Source organism: Trachurus japonicus, chromosome 13, assembly GCF_045865225.1.
Source record: "Trachurus japonicus isolate A0001 chromosome 13, Traja_1.0".
In the NCBI taxonomy this organism is placed as follows: domain Eukaryota; kingdom Metazoa; phylum Chordata; class Actinopteri; order Carangiformes; family Carangidae; genus Trachurus; species Trachurus japonicus.
Window position 1 is genome coordinate 4191147 of NC_140919.1, and position 22736 is coordinate 4213882.

The following is a 22736-nucleotide window of genomic DNA, read 5'->3' on the forward strand; positions in this document are numbered from 1 at the left end:
ACCTTTATTTAGTGGGAGCATTGGGAAAAAAAAAAAAAAAAAACGTTTTCAAGTAACGAAAAAGTTACTTTCTCAGTAAAGCATTAATTTTTGGTTTAAGTAACTCAGTTACTGACTGAGTTACTTTTTAAATGAAGTAACTAATAACTGCAACTAGTTACTATTTTTCAGTAACTTGCACAACACTGCAGATATGACATCAGCTACACGCGCATGACTCTTACCCGGGAGTCTGGGGTTCAAAGCCCTCCTCACCTTGCCACAAGTGGATGGAAAACAGTCTTCCATGGATCATGTTGCTGGGCTGCTCTTCACTTCACTGCAGCTTCATGACGCCATCTAGTGGACAGATAGTAGAAGTACAGCAGCTGATGGCAGCTTCCTCTTCCTCACTGCTGTGTGACTGCATTCAACCAGAGAATTTCTAATGTTGAGGAGAAGTGCCACTCTCAGAACACATCCCTGTCCATGTGGGGGCACTCGCAGGCTAGTGCACTTGGCTGAATATTGTATTTTTTAATTTCACTTATCTGTTCTAAAAAACTTGATGACGTCACAGCCAGAGGTGCTGCTTTACTGTAATTTCTGAGTCACCTCAGAGCACGATGACAGCCCGTCCAGCCCATCTACGGAACCGCGTACTGTAAACATGTTATATAACTTAATAAAAAAACAAAAACAACATATGCAGACGATCGGTTCATTGTAAAACATTATTTATTGATGTAAATGTGGTGAACGTAGGCTACAGAGCCCCCAGGCGCTGCTCCTCTGTCCATTGCACACATGAAGCTTTTCATTCACACAAACTAATGTTACTGCCACAATTGTTAGATTCCATCAATGAGACCAACATTTATCTCCTAAAAAGAATTTAACCAGCCAGCGGTAAACCCCTAAAGCCAGGAACACACCGCCATGACGCGCCCAGATGCCGACGGCTTTGGCCGATGAGTCTGTCGCCTCTCGTCGGAAGAAAGGAAACAGTGAAACACACTGTGACCGCCCCGACTGCCGACCAGAGCAATTGAGTGGCGAGGACTCCCCCATAGAAATACAGACCAATACAGACCAGGGGCAGCTCTGCTCACAAACTGCCACTGCCACAGTTGTTAAATTTCATCAATGAGACCAACATTAATCTCCCAAAAAGAATCTAACCAGCCACGTTTAACAGCGCTAAAGCCTAAATTAAAACAGTTTTTAGCAGCTTACTGCTGTGGCTCGGTTGCTGCGAAATGGCGATAGCCGATGCTAATTTCTGTTAGCCCGTCTATGGTGTTTTACATTATACGTTAGCATTAAGCTAGCAGGCTTTATATGCTTAATTGTGACACTGGCTGTGTGTGTTTTGAACGTTGTTTCAAACTATGTGGGTTTGATTATCTTTGATGCTTAAATTGCCGCTTAATACATTGCTTTACTCCTCTTTTTATTTTGTGTGCCATTCTTACTGTAGGACAGGCTAGGGCCAAAACATCCATGGCTAGGACACGTTTGTTTACTGTGGTCACTTCCGTCCCTCCAACACACCGCGCTGATTCGCTTAGGGCACCGCCAATCAGAATCGCCATAGCTAGCACACAGCCAATCAGAGTACCCGACGGCCGACGAGTCCCGACTGAGCATGTTGAATCGGCCTTGACAAGACCCAACAAGACCCGACGCTCCCCGACGGAGAGGAACACACCAAACAGACGAGCTCCCAACGCCGTCCAACGAGGCCCGACGCCCGGCGGTCGGCTCGGTGTGTCCCTGGCTTAAAAAGCAGCAGAGGAAAAGGAGCAGACTTCCAAACAGCCATCATTTGGATAAACTGACCGCATATTGGGGGTCTAAACAGTTACTTTCTCGCTTGATAAAATATTAAAAGTGAACTAGAAAATTTCCTCTGGAAAATTTTGAATGGGCCACGGGAGCTACTGCCGGTTTTACCATCTCTGTCAACATGGGAATCAAACCCACGATCTTAAGGTCAAGACAGAGCTGATCAGACAGACACATGATCATCTTTCTATAAGCACTGATATGGAGGAGCTGTAACCACATTAGGTTACCTGTGTGTGTGTGTGTGTGTGTGTGTGTGTGTGTGTGTGTGTGTGTGTGTGTGTGTATAATCACATGAAGTTACCTGTGTGTGTTGGAGTGTGGGAGAGGAGTGCGCGCATACGAGTGCATGTGTATGTTACCTGTGTATTTTGATGTGTGTGTGTGTCTGTAACTGTAATCACATGAAGTTACCTGTGTTGGTGTTTGTGTGTGTGTGTGTGTGTGTGTGTGTGTATCTGTAACTGTAATCACATGAAGTGTGTTGTTGTTTGTGTCTGTGTGTGTGTCTGTAATTGTATTATGAGCTGCATCCTGTATCAGTCTGATTTAGCTGTGTCTGTGTTTATAAACATTTAAACAAGCTCCAGGTGGATTGTTTATGAACCTTAACGAGCTCTGGCCTGAGGTTCAGAGGTTACCACGGCAACTTGAGGTGGTTGCCAATGACGATACAGGCCCCCCAGGCTGAGGCAGACAGAAACGTTGAGAAAAAGAGTGATTTTCTGCCTCTGCACTGGTCTCGCATTTAGGCTTACTGTGACAAAACGGTAACTCCTATCAGAAAAAAACCCAGACCAACAGTGCTGTAAGGACTTCCTGAAAAATTTGGTACAATTTGGTGTTTCTACAGTAAATATTTTGGAAACACTTGCAAGTTTAAAACAGGGGTCTGTTCTGCTTCTCTCAGAAAATCTTTGTGTTGGAGTCAATGAGGAGTAGAGACAGACGTGGCCGCACTCAGAGGCTGATAATTCAAATTCTGAGAGTGTAAATTGTGTCCAGGAGGAGTGTGGAAAGAGAAAAATTCTAGACGTTTGTAAAACTCCAATGACTGTCCAATGACAGCTATTTCATAGCTGTAGGTGCCAGTGTCCGGTGCGATGGCCCATGGCCCTAATAAAGTGCATAATAGCAGTGTTACAGCAGGAAATAAAACAGCTTTTCACTTGTTTTACAGCTTTTTTGTCATCAGATGTCATTAGGTGGGATCTCTGGTCATAAATAGTCGCATGTCCGTCACTGACCAATCAGCATTCATTAGCAGAATGCTAGTGTGTTATGGCCAACAACAGCCCAACCTGTAGGAAATTGAAAGGACAAAACTTCTCAAAAATTTCACTTCTAACCTATAATACATATTGAACTTGCAGAAAATGCAACAGTAGTTTTCGACGATTACCAGGTGAAAGGGACAAATTTAGCCTTCTAGCTCCATAGGACCCCATTCATTCTGCACTCGCCTGCGATCACTCCTAATGGAATTCTGGTGGAACTGCAACCAAGTTTGATATAATGGGGCTAGTAGACTGGCTCTGATCCAACTGACACTGATAGGAAGCAGAAAAGAAGAGCCAATCAGTGGAGGAACAGCTCGAGACATGATGGACATGTGAGCTGCTGTGCAGATGAATGATGTGTGTTTCCTCTGCAGGTGAAGCTACAAAGTGTGTGTGAGCTGATGTGGATGTGAGCTCAGCAGCATGGATCAGTGTGAGGACAGAGAGGAGGGAGCCCCTCCCTCTAAAACCAAGAGCCAGACCACAGGTCAAAGGTCAGATGAGCATCTCTAACTGTCCATGACTCAGATCACTGCTCCATCATTATTCACACTCAAAGCTCTGTGTGTGTTGTGTTCAAGGCCAAAGCAGCAGCACAAGCCACAGTCTGCTGGACCTGGATCTGGATCCAGCTGTGAGTCCATGAAGAGCAACTTCTCCATGGATTGTCCTATTAACTTCAGTCGTTCTGTTGATGGAAGGTCAGAATTTAATTAATCAAAAGGACTTTTCTCTCTAAACATCAGTTGCACATTTATCAGTTGTGTTGTTGTTTCAGGATCCAGCAGCAGAGACCAGACTCTCCTGAACCCAGCTGTCTGTCTTTAAAGAGTGACCGGTCAATAGGAAGGTTCATTGAGTTTAAAGGAGGACGTGGATCAGTTGATCAGATGTAAGACAAAACTACATTTCAAAGCTTTTGAGTCTCTGTTGAATGTTCTTCCTGTGTAGTCAAATCTTAATGATTCTCCATAAAACCTGAGTTATAACTCAGACACACATTGTCCAGCTGCTGTTAAGAGTTAATATTCAGTGATGCTCACAGTGCAGCCCAGTAGCAACAGGAAATATGTCAGCACGATCTACTTCAAACAGGAAGTAACCACTGGGTTAAAATCATCATTTCATTTACACTAAATGTTCATGGTCTTGTTTCCACCTGGTAGAAGTAGAGCACTGGAATAAGAGAGTAACGAAACACATTGGTCTAATGGAAGCGCCTCCTGATGGCGAAATATGGGTATTGCAAAAGTGCCCAAGAACTGACATCTCTGCATTGTTGGTGAATGAGCAAGTGTGGTATTTTCAATATTTTACGGACATTTCTAGATCACCCACGTTAATAGCATCATCATGGACCCCTTACAGATAAACATTAACACATAGGCGAGTAAAAAAAACAAAACAAAAAACAGATTTCTACATGAATGTTTCAATCTATATTTTATAATAAACAAATTATATGTGTAATTTGATATGACCAAGACACGAAAAACAAAAACATGGCCGTTTTCATCAATTTACCAGCACGTGGGCAACACACATACATTGGAGTGAATGGGTTTTCTGGGCGCTTTTGCAATACCCATATCCTGCCACTCGGGGTGCAAAACCCTTACCACGGGAGTCAATGGAAGTGTTGTTACTCTCTTATTCCAGTGCTCTAGTTAGAAGGAACGTGGTGATGTTGGCTGCATCAAGTCACCTCCTGGTGGCAGCTTTGAAGTGTGCAACAGGGCGAAGGGCCGATCAGGTGGATCTGTGAGCCAATCATCCGTCCGCAGTATGGGCAGGGGAGCCCAGATGCAGCTGCCCTCTGGTGTCGCTGGGCACGTCTCTCGGTCCTTCTCTGCTGGTTCCTGTCGTGTTTGAGTGAGGTTGCTCTGGCACACATACACACACACACGGCCGTGTCCACCTCTCTCTCTCTCTCCCTCTCTCTTTCTCTCTTTCTCCCTCTCTCCCTCTCTCTCTACCGAGTCGTCTCACTTCCGAGCCGCTTGACGAGCGTCGCGCTGTTAAATGTCATTGAAAATAACGTGCATTTTGCATAATAACACTTCGGGTAACGGGTCGGGTTGGGCCTGGTTTTTAACTTATTAATTCGGGCTCGGTTCGGGTCGGGTTTGAGAATCTCGGGCTCGGGGCGGGTACGGGCTTAATTTCCAGGCCCGTGCAGCCCTCTAACTGGTCCCAAAAGCTATGAAATAGCTGCAGGGACCAGTGCCCGGGCAAAGCCCAAAGGATTTTTTCTTCCTTATTATTCTCCGTCCTCTTCCGGACGATTTTCGATTCGCTACTATTATATATCAAAACGTGCGGCTTGATCGGGATCGGTGTGCTATTACTTTTCTCAACAGTTTACGAAAAACTGCGCAAAATTTTGCATTGAAGTCAATGGGACGGGCGGGAAAAAAAGAGCGAAAAAGACCAATCATTGGAGTTTAACAAACGTCTACTGCTCAGGCATACTTTCACCTAGAGACTCCATTTAAACTTTAAACAGTAGACACAAGTCTTGTGTATTGGTGTATTACTCCACGTTTTGATAGGTCATATAGTTTTTGATCAATCCCTGTTCAATGACCATGATCATTTTTGGAGAAATTATGAGATTATAATGGTTGTGTATTGCACGGAATGTTCGTGTCAGAGCGCGTGACATCATCGGTTAGAGTGGGAGAGATGCCAGAAAAACTCCAGATTTGTTCTCTTTCCACACTCGGTCCGGCCACAATTTACACTCTACACACATAATTTTTTCAGAATTTGTAAGACAAACTTGTTATCTCTCATATCATGTGCTCAAAATATCAGAGAGACTTACAGAATTTACAGAATCAGCCTCTGAGTGCGGCCACGTCTGTCTCTGCTCCTCATTGACTCCAATACAAATATTTTCTGAGAGAAGCAGAACGGCCTGATGTTTTAAAACTGCCAGCGTCTCCAAAATATTTACTGTAGAAACACCAAATCATACCAAATTTTTCAGGAAGTCCTTAGAGCAACGTTGATCTGTGTTTTGTTCTGATAGGAGTTACCGTTTTGTCATGCTAAGCCTAAATGTGAGACCGGTGCAGAGGCAGAAAATGGCTCTTTTTCTCCACGTTTCTGTCTGTCTCAGCCTGGGGGGCCCCTATCGCCGTGGTAACCACCTCAAGTTGCTGTGGTAACCACCTCAAGTTGCCGTGGTAACCTCTTTGATCCTCAGGCCAGAGCTCGTTAACTTCATAAACAATCCACCTGGCGCTCGTTTAAATGTTTATAAACAGAGACACAGCTAAATCAGACTGACACAGGATGCAGCTACTAACTAACTATGTGTCAAGTCAGTCACACACACACACACACACACACACACACACACACACACACACACACACACAGACTCTAGAGCCAGCTTCATGTGATTACAGTTACACACACACACACACACATCAAAACACACAGGTAACATACAAATGCGCGCGGAAGCGCACACTCCTCTCCCACACTCTAACACACACAGGTAACTTCATGTGATTACACTTGATTCCCATGTTGACAGAGATGGCAAAACCGGCAGTAGCCCCGTGGGCCTTTCAAAATTTCCCCAGAGGAAATTTTCTAGTTTTCATTATATTCTCCAACATGCACATTTATCAGTTGTGTTGTTATTTCAGGATCCAGCAGCAGAGACCAGACTCTCCTGAACCCAGCTGTCTGTCTTTTAAGAGCGACATGTCAAAGGGCTTAGGCGCTGAGTTTAAAGGAGGACGTGGATCAGCTGATCAGATGTAAGGCAAAACTACATTTCAAAGTTTTTGAGTTTCTGTAGAACGTTCTTCCTATGGAGTCACATTTCAATGATTCTCATTAAAAACTGAGTTATAACTTAGACACACATTCAGTGAATGACTGATAGCATGCCATGCATCTATTTTTCTGTTATTGCATCCACTGCTGACGCTACTTAATATAAGAGCTGCTTTTTGTTCACTTCCTGCAGCAGCCACTCCACTTCAGCACTTAAGTTCTTTTTGGGCATTTTAACTTTCTTTCTCAACTCACCTTCTCTGGCATTATTGATTTAAGAACACGTTCATGAATCTGACGTAGAGTTTGCATGTTCTCCGTGTGCATGTGTGGGTTCTCTCCAGCATTAAATTGTACAATTCTTCTTACAATAAACCAGCTCACTTTGATCTGTACAATGAAGCAGCTTATTTCTAGGTGCAATATCACCTCAACAGAGATTTTATATATTGTATACTTATATTTTCTTTTGTATATATTGTTAAGATGGGGGGAGGAGGAGGGGCAAATTTTGGGGTTTATTCTCATAGTTTTTAACTTAATTTCTATAATATTTAATTTGTAATGTATCCTTTTCTCCTATTTTAAGTTGTTGTATTGTATTATTCTGCTATAATATTCTATACCTTTGTACACTGGAGCGCTGTGACGAAATAATTTCCCGCAAGAGATTAATAAACTCTATTCCATTCTATTCTATTCCTCCCACAGACCAAAGACATGCAGGTTAACTGGTAACTCTAAATTGCCCATAGGTGTGAATGTGTGTATGTTGGCCCTGTGATAGACTGGTGACCTGTCCAGGGTGAACCCCGCCTCCTGCCCAAAGTCAGCTGAGAAAGGCTTCAGCTCACCCTCCACCCTAGTGAGGATGAGCTGTATAGAAGATGAATGAACTTAAAGAGATATTGGTGAATGAGGCCCATTGTTACAAAATGTAGGAAAAGGAAGTCATTCACACTTGTGTAACCCTTAAAATCACTTTGCAGAGAATTCTTTTGAAAACCTAAGACTGTTAAACATGAGTTGTGTCGTTTCAGGATCCAGCAGCAGAGACCAGACTCTCCTGAACCCAGCTGTCTGTCTTTAAAGAGCGACCACTCAAAGGACTTAGGCATTGACTTTTATAAAGGAGGATGTGGATCAGCTGATCAGATGTAAGCTGTAACTGACAGTCAGACTCAGGTTATTGTAGAAAAGAACCAGTTTGTATGATGTGTCGTTGGATCAGGTCTGAAACCAAAGTGTCTCTGTCTGTTGTGAACGTCCTCAGGAGACATATAAAGTCCATCTTGTATTATCTCTCTGTCCTGATGTTGAATTGACACTGATTCCTCCACAGAGTGGACCAGGAGAGCTCAGAGGTTCCCAGTGGTCAGTCTGCCCAGCAGCATCAAACACACCTGGACTCCATATTTATGGTGAGGACATGTCCAACAGCTGTTGTTACATCTGTTGTGTTCACAATCATCTCCATGCTGCACTTTGACACCAGTGGATTGTCAGTCTTTCCAACATGGATCTGATGTTTGGCTCCATGGTTTTAGTTTGATGCTGTCACTCATAGAGTTTCTGTTCCAGCTGCTGGAGGAGAACATGGTCACTTTTGTCAAGAACGAGCTCAAGAAGATCCATAAGGCTCTGAGTCCAGATTACCCAGAATGCTCAGGGAGTCAGAGGGAGGATGAGGAGGTGTTGGATGGTGAGGATGAAGAGGATGAAGAGCAGAGGAGGAGCAGCAGAGAGGCATTAGTGAAGATCACAGTGAACTTCCTGAGGAAGATGAAGCAGGAGGAGCTGGCTGAGCGTCTGCAGAGCAGTAAGAGGATTTCTCTAAAGATTCAACATGATGGACAAATGAGACGTTCACTGACATCAACACATGGAGGGAAACATGTTCATATACTTGTTATTTAGAGGAATTAACATGTTATATTTTCTTATTGGTCTAATTTCCTGTGTTTTCATTTAGAACATGCTGCAGCAGTTTGTGGACGTAAACTCCAATCTGCCCTGAAGAAGAAGTTCCAGTGTGTGTTTGAGGGGATCTCTAAAGCAGGAAACCCAACCCTTCTGAACCAGATCTACACAGAGCTCTACATCACAGAGGGAGGGACTGGAGGGGTCAATGATGAACATGAGGTCAGACAGATTGAAACAGCGTCCAGGAAACCAGACAGACCAGAAACAACCATCAGACAAGAAGACATCTTTAAAGCCCCACCTGGAAGAGACCGACCAATCAGAACAGTGATGACAAAGGGAGTGGCTGGCATTGGGAAAACAGTCTTAACACAGAAGTTCACTCTGGACTGGGCTGAAGACAAAACCAACCAGGACATACACTTCACATTTCCCTTCACCTTCAGAGAGCTAAATGTGCTGAAAGAGAAAAAGTTCAGCTTGGTGGAACTTGTTCATCACTTCTTCTCTGAAACCAAAGAAGCAGGAATCTGCAGGTTTGATCAGTTCCAGGTCGTCTTCATCTTTGACGGTCTGGACGAGTATCGACTTCCTCTGGACTTCCACAACACTGAGATCCTGACTGATGTGACAGAGTCCACCTCAGTCAACGTGCTGCTGACCAACCTCATCAGGGGGAACCTGCTTCCCTCTGCTCGCCTCTGGATAACCACACGACCTGCAGCAGCCAATCAGATCCCTCCTGAGTGTGTTGACATGGTGACAGAGGTCAGAGGGTTCACTGACCCACAGAAGGAGGAGTACTTCAGGAAGAGGTTCAGAGATCAGCAGCAGGCCAGAAAGATCATCTCCCACATCAAGACATCACGAAGCCTCCACATCATGTGCCACATCCCAGTCTTCTGCTGGATCACTGCTACAGTTCTGGAGGAGCTGTTGAAGACCAGAGAGGGAGGAGAGCTGCCCAAGACCCTGACTGGGATGTACATCCACTTCCTGGTGGTTCATCTAAAACTGAAGAAGGTCAAGTATGATGGAGGAGCCGAGACTGATCCACACTGGAGTCCAGAGAGCAGGGAGATGATTGAGTCTCTGGGTAAACTGGCTTTTGAGCAGCTGCAGAAAGGAAACCTGATCTTCTATGAATCAGACCTGACAGAGTGTGGCATCGATATCAGAGCAGCCTCAGTGTATTCAGGAGTGTTCACACAGATCTTTAAAGAGGAGAGAGGCCTGTACCAGGACAAGGTGTTCTGCTTCGTCCATCTGAGTGTTCAGGAGTTTCTGGCTGCTCTTCATGTTCATCTGATCTTCATCAACTCTGGACTCAACCTGATGTCACAACAACAAACAATGTCCAAGAAGACTGAAACAACAGGAGTCCAATCTGCAGAGACAAACTTCTACCAGAGCGCTGTGGACGAGGCCTTACAGAGTCCAAATGGACACCTGGACTTGTTCCTCCGTTTCCTCCTGGGTCTTTCACTGGAGACCAATCAGAATCTCTTACAAGGTTTGAAGACAAAGACAGGGAGTGACACACGGTCCAATAAGGAAACAGTTCAGTACATCAAGAAGAAGATTGAAGAGACTCCCTCTGCAGAGAAAAGCATCAACCTGTTCTACTGTATGTATGAACTGAATGATCGTTCTCTAGTGGAGAAGATCCAACGGTCCCTGAGATCAGGACGTCTCTCCACATATGAACTGTCTCCTGGTCAATGGTCGGCTCTGGTCTTCATCTTACTGTCATCAGAAGAAGATCTGGACGAGTTTGACCTGAAGAAATACTCTGCTTCAGAGGAGGCTCTTCTGAGGCTGCTGCTAGTGGTCAAAGGCAAATCCTCTAATAAAGCTCTGTAAGTGTAGAGTTAGTTGGATTTATTCATCATTATATGAAAGCACTTTTGTTTTCGCAACAGAAGAGATAATAAACTCCTTTCTTCTTTAATTCCTGATGATCATCTCTTCAGACTGAGTTGCTGTAACCTCTCAGAGAGAAGCTGTGAAGCTCTGTCCTCAGTCCTCAGCTCCCAGTCCTCTAGCCTGAGACACCTGGACCTGAGTAACAACAACCTGCAGGACTCAGGAGTGAAGCTGCTGTCTGGTGGACTGGAGAGTCCACACTGTAAACTGGAGACTCTCAGGTGAGGATCCATCCAGCTGTTTATCTGATGACACTTGAACACAGCAGCAGGTGTTGACAGAGGGTTCCTGTGTGTTGTTTTGTGTGTTCAGTCTGTCAGGATGTCTGATCACAGAGGAAGGCTGTGCTTCTCTGGCCTCGGCTCTGAGCTCCAACCCCTCCCATCTGAGAGAGCTGGACCTGAGCTACAATCATCCAGGAGCCTCAGGAGTGAAGCTGCTGTCTGCTGGACTGGAGGATCCAGACTGGAGACTGGACTCTCTCAGGTATGGAGAGGCTGCTGCAGCCACACACACTGTCTGATAGAGGAGGAGGAGGAGCTGGAACATTTTCTATGGCCCCGTTCACACCTGGTATAAACATCTGTCTCAGGTGATCGATGCATTGATGACATCAGATCCCATCACTCAGACCATATCCAGAGGTGGTGTAGGCCACAGTGAAGCTCCGCCCACTCCACTGACGTCCTCTGTTTCAGTCTGACTCGTCCCAACACAGTTTATACTGAAGCCAAAATCTCAGAGTGTTTCAAACATGAGCTGTGCAGCTTTCATCAGTCACAGTGATGAACTACTGGGATCAGGAGTTTCTCCTCATGATGACTTCAGTGTCTCATCATGACTCACTGTGTCATATTCAGGAGAAGATATGTCAGTGATGAAAGCAGCTGTTGGCAGCTGTGCTCTGAGTCTCTCCAGATGTTTGGATCAGACTTTATTTCAGAGTGTATCAGGAAATATTTCATCTGCAGCTGGTTGAACTGCTCCTGAACCAACAGTGTTTGACCTGAACAGCCCCAGAGACTTAAGACACCTGTTGAGTGTGGACACACTAATAACAACACAGCAACAAGAATCAAACCATGTCCACTGCTCAGAGACATTCGTCTCCCAGCGTCTCCAACCAAGGAGGAAATAAGAGACAGAAATCAGGCGGCACCATCAGGTCTCTGTCTGGTCAGATATTGATGATCAATAATCAGCTCACTCTCTCTGAGTTCCTGATCTTGTCCTGATGAGATGTGTATTGTGTTGAGGAGACAGTCAATCACAGTGTGACATCCAGATGTCCTCACTGTCCAGAGGCCTGGAGCTGTCAATCAGAAGAAAGTGAGTGTAGTGAACAGTGTAATAATCAGTGCTTGTGGTTGAATGTGTGTGTGATCAAACAGCTGTTCTCAGACTGTGTGTGCTCGTTCCTAGTATGAAAAGCACGTATCATATACAAGATGTAAAATGCTGTGACTAGTATGCACTGAAAATCTGAGTAACATATCCAACCAAAAATACAGGGAATTACTCAAAACACCAAAAGCAATCATACCTGAGAACTTCACATGATACAGCCACACATATTTTTTTATTTTTTATTTTATTTCGCACAACACACATGATATTAGTAGACAGAGCAGAAAAGAACGGAAGCAGATGTGTGAAGCACCAGGTCTCCCAAGGAGCTATTTAAAGCTCATGGCGGGAGCCTCAAAGGTAATACTAACGTATTACATATTCATACATATGTCAAATCATGATAGAAAACAAGACAAAACGTACATCACAGAATACACGGAGAAAATGAGACAATACATATTACCAAACAAAACATAACATACAATCACAAGACAAATCAATAACTCAAAATAGACAAAGACATCAAACAGACAGACCCAGATTACGATGATAAATATGAGTTAAGAAGTTGCACCTTTAACCTTTTCTTGAAGACTGAGATGGAATTGGCTGATTTCAGACTCTCATCCAGCCCATTCCAGATCAGCGCCCCCCTGGTGGTAATACATAGGCTAGTGCGTTTAAAAACGTCTCTCTTTTCCATAAATGAGATGTAAATTTCTGGTGTTATAGCCGTGCACAGGGCGGCTGCTGACTGGGATGAGCATAGACAGTTTAGGATTCAGATTATGTACAACTTGGTAAATCATTGTTGCGTTCTGATGGATGTTGAATTCAGTGAGCGTCAAGAGGTTAAGACTATGTAAGAGTGGACGTGTGGGAGTGTTGAAGCCGGAGCGAGATATGGCACGTATAATTTTCTTTTGTAAATTTTCTAATTTTCTAAGATGGGTAGGAAAAGTGTACACACATACACACATCCACACATGATGAGTGCTGCACCAAACGGGGAAGGGAACACAGTGACCAGCAGCTTAAGTGCTCAGTCCTGCACCTGTACAAATGTAAGGAAAGTGCTAAGTGCATATGCCAGAACTTACTTCTAACAAAAAGAGGAGAAGCATACCTTAACTAAACATTGCCATTCGTGGCAGTGCAGGATCAGGAGAGAGTGAGGAGAACCTACAGCTGGCTGTCTGCAGCTACATTTGAAGATGACCAGGAAGTGATCCAGCCTCAGCTGTTAGAAATCGGTACTGATTGGAGGGGCGTGGCCGAGCTGCCCGTGGAAGAAGGGGAGCTCTACCTATCACACACTGTTCACAGCTGCACTCACACACATGATGAAGTGTTTCCTCCTGGTCTCCTCCTGCTCTGTATCATCACTAGATAAAGACTCCAGCTCCTTCTTCTCTGTGCTCAGTGTTCATCCAGACATACCAGCCTCCATGTGAACACAGTGATAAAACAGTGTGTGTGTGAGAGCCATGTAATGTCCATGTGTGCATGCTGACAGAGAAGGTGCTGCTCTGACCCCCCTCCTCCTTTCAGGGTGGAGCCTGCTGGAGTCCCATGGTTGACACCAGGTCTGAGGAAGTGTAAGTCTGTTTTTACTTTGAGCAGCACATTCAACATCTTCACACTGTCACATCACTGACCTCACGAGTCTTCATCAAACTGTCAATAACTGATCACATGATCAATAACTGCAGCTGTGTCTTGTTCTCTCCATCAGATTCCTGTCCACTCACAATCGACACAAACACAGTGCACACATGGATCAAACTGTCTGACAACAACAGGAAGGCGACACATGTGAAGAAGGATCAGTCATATCCTGATCATCCAGACAGATTTGACTCTAAACCTCAGCTGCTGTGTTCAACTGGTCTGACTGGTCGCTGCTACTGGGAGGTCGAGTGGAGAGGAGAGGTTTCTATATCAGTGAGTTACAGAGGAATCAGCAAGAAAGGAAACAGTGATGACTGTGGGTTTGGAGGGAACGATCAGTCCTGGAGTCTGAGCTGCTATGGTGGTCGTTACAGTGTCTGGCACAATGACAGTCAGACACCTAACACCTCTTCCTCTGTCTCTAACAGAGTAGCAGTGTATGTGGACTGTCCTGCTGGCTCTCTGTCCTTCTACACAGTCTCCTCTGACTCACTGATCCACATCTACACCTTCAACACCACCTTCACTCAACCTCTCTATCCTGGGTTTGGACTCTGGTCGTCTGGTTCCTCAGTGAGTCTGTGTTGAGTGAAGCAGAGTCTCCTCCTGTCACAGAAACCTTCTCACTGTTGAACAGACAGTTCAGTCTCTACATGTCTGTCTCTGTTTCTCACTCACATCTTATCAGTAGATGTTTTAAACTCTTCTCAGTGATTCTTGTAAACTTCTTCCTCTTCCTTTAAAGATGGAAGCGTCGATTATTACAGGACAAAAACCACGGTGACTTTTACTCAGCTGCTGGTGAAGGACGAGGCCTAATATCACCAAGCTAAAAGTCTCTGAGCCGCCAGCGTCACTGAGGAGAAAAACACATTTTAAACACATTCACTGTTCATGTTCACACAGAGTTCACGTGCCCATCGTGCTGTTCACCGACCTGCAGGCGCTGCTGTCTGCAGTGGTTTTCAGACTTTTTCTGCTCATGGTCTCCAAAGGAGCAGACTGTAAAATAATCTCTAAAACCCTTGTGTACTCACATCAGACTGTAAACATTAGCTGTGTTTACATGCGCAAATTTTCTTAATCAGATTAAAAATTTGAGGGATCGGAAAATCCGAATCCACTGTTTACATGGGCGCAAAATCAAATAATCCGATCATGACGTGCGTACACATGCACCGAGCTTTATTCAGAATAACAGCATTTTGACATGCAGAGCTGTCTTTTTCCCTAAAACAACAGCAGAAGAACAGTTGTACTTCCTGTACTACTGTAAACAAACCAATAAACGCGGAAGTGGCTCAATTGATCCCATTCAGTAGCCTACTCAAAATGGACCTGCGCCAGATTTTAAGAGCTGTTGCTGTACTCCTATATCGTTATTAAGCGGACTCAGCAACGTGTACTACTGTTCCTGCCATTGATAAATCTCACCGGACCCATGAAAAGTGCGGATGTGAACATGCCATATCCCGCCCTCTATACACCCAAACACAACCATATGGTCAATGCAAAACAGCGCGTGCATATTAATTAGCCATGTGCGCTCTGGAAATTTGGGGCGTTACGTCAGTGGAAGACGGTGAAGACAACGGAGAGAGAGCGGGGAAAGAAGCGGGATTACTCTGAAAGCGAGATACACGGCGATATCAGGTCGGTAGGCTACTACTCGCTCTCTTTTTTCCCTCCTCTCATCAGCTCCAAACTCACTCGTCCACCTCGTTAACTCAAGTGACAGAATAACAAGTCTCAGTAGATCTGTGTGCGCTGCTGCCAGGGTGTTTTTAAACTTAGCGGGTTTGATTCCTGTCGGACGTCACACTGGAGTGTGTAAAAGCAAAAATGAATAGGCTAAATAAATAAGAACCGAGTAGAACCGTGTACAGCCGTGTCGCGCTAGTGGGAAAGGATGTAATGATCGGAATAAGTGTTTACATGGACCTCGTTCGGAATAACGATCGGTATAAACCACCCCTCTCGATCCGAACAGAATTTCTTTCGGATCGAGCCGAATCCGATCAGAATCTTCCAATTGACGTGTTTACATGACACATTTTTATTCGGATCAGCCCTTTGTTCCGAATATTTGTGTCCATGTAAACGCACCTATTGATTCTGATTTAAAAACCTAAAGTTGGAGAAACAACTAATCCAGAGGGAGGATGAGTGTCTCTGCTGTTGTGTGCAGTTTCTTCTGCTTTGCTCACACAAATTGTCAGTAACACATTTTCTTTTAGGGTGACTTTTAACATCAGTCCAGGGACAACAGATGCAAAATAGCCTTTCGGCTAATTCTGGCATGTTTACATTTGTTTAAATGTTTTTATTAATGTGCAATGTCCCTGATCCTTAAACCTTTAAATAAATAAATAAAAAATTGTCAAACTTACCTGTTGTTCCTGTGTCTTCTACCTCTGCTACTCGTTTCTTATTGCTGGTTCTCGGTTCTCTTGTAGTCAACCTAATCTTCTGATGTGCTGGTCTACATGATAATTAATGCATAACTAGATGTAAATGAATCTGTGTCACCCTCTGTCTATTGTAAACTAGAGCTGAGGACAGTTACAGGTGGTTGTTACTAAGCAGCCACACTGACGCCTTTGACCGTCACTGTAATAGAATATAAACCTGCTCCCTGTGAGTCAAAACCCAGGGTTTAGTCTCCACTGAACACATTGATCACATGACCACAAACAGCTGATTGTTGCCATGTGAACACATCAGTCAGTGTTTGAACACATAGAAGAGCTGTTACTCTCTGACTGTATTATTCTGATGATCTTTGTGATGTCATCTTCAGCCACGAGGCGTCTCACACCAAACAGCCTTTCACACATGACCTGCAGCTCACAGCACAAACTAACAGGAAAACACTTTGAGATGTCACACTGACGTCATCACACCAACATCAAACTGACACCTTTCATTAGTCGTCACACATAACACATGGTTGTGTTGTTTAGTTGTTCCACATGTCCATCCTCAATGTTTATCTTATTAGGGCCACGGGCCATCGCACCGGGCACTGGTCCCAACAGCACTACTGTTATTGTGTGGATTTTTTCCTAGTTTTTATTTTTCATCTTCCGGACGATTTTCAATTCGCTACTAGTCCAACTCTTTGAGTTGCAGGACAAATTATATATCAAAACGTGCGGTTTGATCGGGATCGGTATGCTATTACTTTTCTCAACAGTTTGCGAATTTTTCGCGACGTAAGTCGTGAAAAACTGCGCAAAATTTTGCATTGAAGTCAATGGGACGGGTGGGAAAAAAAGAGCGAAAAAGACCAATCATTGGAGTTTAACAAACGTCTACTGCTCAGGCATACTTTCACCTAGAGACTTCATTTAAACTTTAAACAGTAGACACAAGTCTTGTGTATTGTCGTATTACTCCACGTTTTGATAGGTCATATAGTTTTTGATCAATCCCTGATCAATGACCATGATCATTTTTGGAGAAATTATGAGATTATAATGGGTGTGTATTGCATGGAATGTTCGTGTCAGAGTGCGTGACATCATCGGTTAGAGTGGGAGAGATGCCAGAAAAACTCCAGATTTGTTCTCTTTCCACACTCGGCCCGGCCACAATTTACACTCTACACACATAATTTTTTCAGAATTTGTAAGACAAACTTGTTATCTCTCATGTCATGTGCTCAAAATATCAGAGAGACTTACAGAATTGACAGAATCAGCCTCTGAGTGCAGCCACGTCTGTCTCTGCTCCTCATTGAGTCCAATACAAATATTTTCTGAGAGGAGCAGAACGGACCGATGTTTTAAAACTGCCAGCGTCTCCAAAATATTTACTGTAGAAACACCAAATCGTACCGAAATTTTTCAGTAAGTCCTTAGAGCAACGTTGATCTGTGTTTTGTTCTGATAGGAGTTACCGTTTTGTCATGCTAAGCCTAAATGTGAGACCAGTGCAGAGGCAGAAAATGGCTCTTTTTCTCCACGTTTCTGTCTGTCTCAGCCTGCGGGGGCCCCTATCGCCGTGGTAACCACCTCGAGTTGCCGTGGTAACCAGGCCAGAGCTCGTTAACTTCATAAACAATCCACCTGGCGCTCGTTTAAATGTTTATAAACAGAGACACAGCTAAATCAGACTGACACAGGATGCAGCTCATAGTCACACACACACACAGACTCTAGAGCCAGCTTCATGTGATTACAGTTACACACACACACACACACAGTTAACCTAATGTGATTACAGCTCCTCCATATTAGAGGTAAAATCGGGCCTAAAAAATCCAGTCCGACCCGACCCAGGCCCGCGGGATTAAAGCCCGACCCGGCCCGAACCCGAGCAATTAACTTGATTTGCAGACCCGAGCCCGAACCAAACCCGAAATTTCATATTTTATTTGTGAGGACTCAGAGTACGTCCTTAATCTAGCGCGGCACTTTAAGAGAGAGAGAGAGAGAGAGAGAGAGCGCAGAGAGAGAGACGGGGAGAGGGAGAGAGCGCAGAGAGAGAGACGGGGAGGGAGAGAGAGAGAGAGAGAGCGCAGAGAGAGAGACGGGGAGAGGGAGAGAGAGAGGGAGAGAGAGCGCAGAGAGAGAGACGGGGAGAGGGAGAGAGAGAGGGAGAGAGAGCGCAGAGAGAGAGACGGGGAGAGGGAGAGGGAGAGAGAGAGAGCGCAGAGAGAGAGACGGGGAGAGGGAGAGAGAGAGAGAGACGGGGAGAGGGAGAGAGAGTGCGCAGAGAGACAAAGAAGAGCAATGACGGGGTGGATAATAGACAGACTTGGGCTTACACTGCAAGACTATTCGTCTGTTCACATCTCAAACTGCACGAGCTTCCCTCTTCAGTCCTACGTCTCAGATCAGTCTCAGACCTTCACTAATTGCACGTCGGTCTACGATTGGTCTCCACCACGATTACCCTGCGATGCCGCTGAGATTTGTGCTGCTCTATAATTGCTCGATTGTAAACATCAAATTGACATTGGTTCCTGATGTTGGTTCCTATAGCAGAGTCCATGTGGAAGATCAGACCGACAAACACACAGACAGACAGCGCGCATCACCTCCAAGCCCGGTGCTGCAGAGAGAGAGAGAGAGAGGGGGAGAGGACGGCACTACTCTCTCCAGCCAGCTGACGTGTAGTTCACCTGCAGCTGTCAGAGGAGCCTCACTAGTTCTCTCTCTGGCCTGCACTTTAAAAGTTCAGCTGATCAGGTCAGCTGAGCTGAGCCAGAGCACAGTGGACGTGGCTGGTGTAGGCTCGCTATTTTATACTGTAACGGCAAGAAAAAAAATAATCGTCCTCAATCGCTGATTGTCTGATAGTAGCCTACGTGTGTGTGTATTTGTCGGGCTGATCTTCCACCACGGACTGCGCTGCATTACTGATCATCACCCGGTCACCCTGTCTGTCACAGCTGTGGTCTAACTTCAGCTTCTCACTTCCCTGTCCCTCCTCTCTCTGTCTGCCCGTTCTAACTCCATCTGACGAAGTTCAGCATCACATTCAGGTTCATAAAGGCTCTGTGCTGTGATGAGGCGACTTCTGTTTTTTTGTGGACCACGGTGTCTCGTGGCCAAACTACTCAGTCAGGTCCTCGAAACGCATCAAAGTCGGCGCACTGTGATGTTAGTGTAGCAACATCACAGTGAGTTGTGACAAGATTACTGATTTAATCTCGGTGTTTCCTACACATCATGGCCCACGCCACTAACTCGGCTCTGCCTCTGACACTAACAGGGCATTTTGCAGCACTCATCCAGAGTCTGGCTCTGCGCTGCGGCTCCTGTCCTGTTTAGTTAAATAGCAATTACCTTACAGCGCCCTCTCTGTTTTTTTCCCCCTAATTATTTATTTTATAACAAGTATTCCTCAGTTTAGTATCTCCACACATCGTTTATACATTTCTATAAACATATATTAAAAAAAAAAAAAAAAAGTCAGCGAGAGAGAAGCCCGGCCCGACCCGACCCGAACGTAGCTAATGATTGACATTTTATCTCGGGCTCGGGCTTAAGATCTTACCTCTACTCCATATCAGTGCTTATAGAAAGATGATCATGTGTCTGTCTCATCAGCTCTGTCTTGACCTTAAGATCGTGGGTTTGATTCCCATGTTGACAGAGATGGCAAAACCGGCAGTAGCCCCGTGGGCCTTTCAAAATTTCCCCAGAGGAAATTTTCTAGTTGTTTGTTATTATTTATGTTTATGTTACTGTCATGTCCGGTCGTACCTGTGTACTGAGGCGATGCCCCCCTCCCCCCTCTGCTCCTAACTGGGGTTGGGTTTCTCTGCAGACTTCTGGATCTGTAGAAGAGGAGAGAGGTCAGAGGTCAAGTCTGCTCAGGAAACATCAGTGTGTGTAGGTGCGTCTAACGACCAGCAGAGGGCGGCGATGCCACACACACTCAAACAGAACAAACCACTGAGACCAAAACAAGAGGCTGCATTAGATGGTGAGGAAATCAAGACATGAACTGAGAGCAGATGGAAATCTGAAACAAGACCTTGAACCGAGCCACAGATGGTTTCAACTAAAAAAAACTGAACTAAATAAATGAGAAGCTGAATGTGGAGAAGAGAAGAAGCTCAGCAACAGGCAGGAGAGTTACTGTACTGTACCTGTGATTGTTCTTTTAGGAAATCTGGGAGCTGAAATTCACCTTTAAAGACCTAGAAAACAGAGACCAGGTTTAGAACTCATCATCTGGATCACCATGGTGACAGCACTGGGCAGCACCTCACTGTCATAGATGCTTATTGATCATAAATTACATTGATCCATCTACATGTTAAATCACCTTTGATCATCACATCAAAAACAAAAAAAAGTCAAATCTGTCAAACTCATCTGAGGATTGTAGTTTCATCATCTGTACATTTCACAACTAATCTGAAGGTGTTGATGCTCACCATTCAGTCTGAGGTCGTCCAGCAGCTCAATCAGAGGTCTGTTTTCCCATCATGCACCTGGACTGTGGAAAAAAAAAAATCACTTCTTAGAAACTGATTTTTACTGACTTGTATTTCTGAGATGTCCCGTACATCTGGACACACTGAAGGATTTTTTACACTAATTCTACTTTAACAATATACAATGACAATGACTAAGTAAATATGAAAGAGTTTATAATACTCACCTCTAATCCTGACTGTAGCATATAACTGTGGAGAACAGTGAAAAACAGACTGAAGTCTATACAATGATACAGGAAATATAGAACTATAGAACTGTCAGCAGACCAACTGTGTGTATACATGTCAACATAAAAAACTAAGGCTTTCATATTCATCTCTGTTGTCCGTTAGTAAAAATGGAAACAGTTTCAACTAAACACTGATTCCTGATTATGATTAAAACAAATTAAGCACAACATCAGTGACTGTAGGTTTAACACATCTGTAACACACGCGGACAAACGGGACTGCATTGGTACATGAAACATGATATAGCGTTAGCTCGTTTATTAAACTATGCCTGTCCTGAAACCTTCCGCTTGCTCCTGTGGTTATCTCTCTCTCAAGTGTATGCACAGACGTGAGTTTGTGTACCTGTCTGTATGTGTGTGTATCTACCTGAGCATGGGAGTTGCTTCACTTACCCGCTCCGTAGTTACCGCCTCTAGGCCCGGTACGACCCGGCGCGACCGGACTCGGCGAGGCCGTAGCTCAGGGCGTCCCCGTCGCTCCACGGCCACAGCAGCTCCACAGCCGGCCAGCTCGCTCCACTCGGCATTTGGTTCTTAGTTCATTTGGTGTGTGACTCCGGTGCGGTGTGTGGATGTGTGTTTGTCGCCAGCGTGGTCTCCCCTCATGGAGACCTGCTGCTCTTCGTCTCGAAACCCCGGAAGTCGTCTCTCTCTTCCGCCTCTCCAGCCCAGGTGATATGGGTCACCTCAACTCCGCCCACTCATTGGGTTAAGTGAGCTACCTCCCATCTCGTGATATGTTTCTGTGTTGTGCATTTGTGGATCAGTCTACCTTGACCTCACCTGGCCCTTACACTTCACCTGCTTCACATCTCCCAGGGGAGTTCATAACAACATCTGACTTTACTGAACATTATCTTTGTTGTTTGTCAGTGTTGTCATTGATGAAAATCCATGGTTCAAAGCCCCATGTGGTTCCTGTTAAAGTCTCAATACTCATCCATTTAATCCACTAGCATAGCATTCATCAACACGCAGCATCACATCCACAACGCCGTCGGCTCGGCCCAGAGGCATGATGGGAGTTCCACTACTGCCATATTCAGTGGGCCACATAACACGGAGGTCACCCCGAAAGTCCCGAGCTTTTTCAGTGAATGTGACAGTTGTTGTAATAAAACTCTTGTAATCTCTGACATGGACGCTGCTCTGCAACAGACTCTACTGTGCATCATTAATAGTAGTGAATAGTGAACTCACCTCTCTCTGCTGCTCTGGTGGCTCCTTACATCCTTTGTTGCAGCCGTGTGGCTCGCTGACAATGTCACTTCTCTCACGTCACATCCAACGTCCTGTCCGTCGTCACGGCGATATATGATACTAGTTGTCATAGTGTTTGATTGCAGATGATGGGCTGGCTCCTACCTTAACCCATAAGCTTCTCCTGTAACTACTATACTGATGTAGTCTGTAGGTTACAGTTGTTATGGTTCTTCAACAGTGGACTGACTGTGTTCCCAGTCATGTTGCTCAGACTAGAGCCAGAAACCAGTCCACTCTGAAACACAGTGAAGTGAGCCTGCAGTCCAGCCTGCTCATGTGACCTTCTACCTCAACACACCACTTTCAGATGAGTCTTCATTCATGTTCATGCCCTGACCCCTTGTGGTTGTTAGGTGGCACTGCGTTACATTGATAATAATATGAACAGGTGAGTGTTAAATGTTCACTGTTTCAGGTCTGAGTCTCATCACATAATCCATCATTTATTATCATTTAGAAACACAAGTCTGTGATTTACTTTAAAACCAAAAGAGAGTAAGAGATTTTTGG

At 44.8% G+C, this 22736-nt stretch overlaps 2 protein-coding genes across 2 annotated transcripts in view; both read left to right on the top strand.

Moving 5' to 3' along the window:
- The window catches only part of LOC146975290 (protein NLRC3-like), a 79712-nt gene extending 65076 nt beyond the window's left edge, over positions 1-14636 (top strand). Inside the window, exons 2-8 of the mRNA XM_085794591.1 lie at positions 8247-8323; positions 8484-8721; positions 8875-10390; positions 10799-10972; positions 11064-11237; positions 13653-13699; positions 13837-14636. Coding sequence (XP_085650717.1) covers positions 8321-8323; positions 8484-8721; positions 8875-10390; positions 10799-10972; positions 11064-11237; positions 13653-13699; positions 13837-14360 — 2676 coding nt within the window. The 5' untranslated portion in view covers positions 8247-8320 and the 3' untranslated portion in view covers positions 14361-14636. The remainder of the gene's footprint in view (positions 1-8246; positions 8324-8483; positions 8722-8874; positions 10391-10798; positions 10973-11063; positions 11238-13652; positions 13700-13836) is intronic.
- Positions 3386-22736, top strand: part of LOC146975292 (protein NLRC3-like) — a 138881-nt gene continuing 119530 nt past the window's right edge. The window contains exons 1-2 of the mRNA XM_085794693.1: positions 3386-3601; positions 3689-3808. Of these exons, the coding sequence (XP_085650819.1) occupies positions 3531-3601; positions 3689-3808 (191 nt within the window). The 5' untranslated portion in view covers positions 3386-3530. The remainder of the gene's footprint in view (positions 3602-3688; positions 3809-22736) is intronic.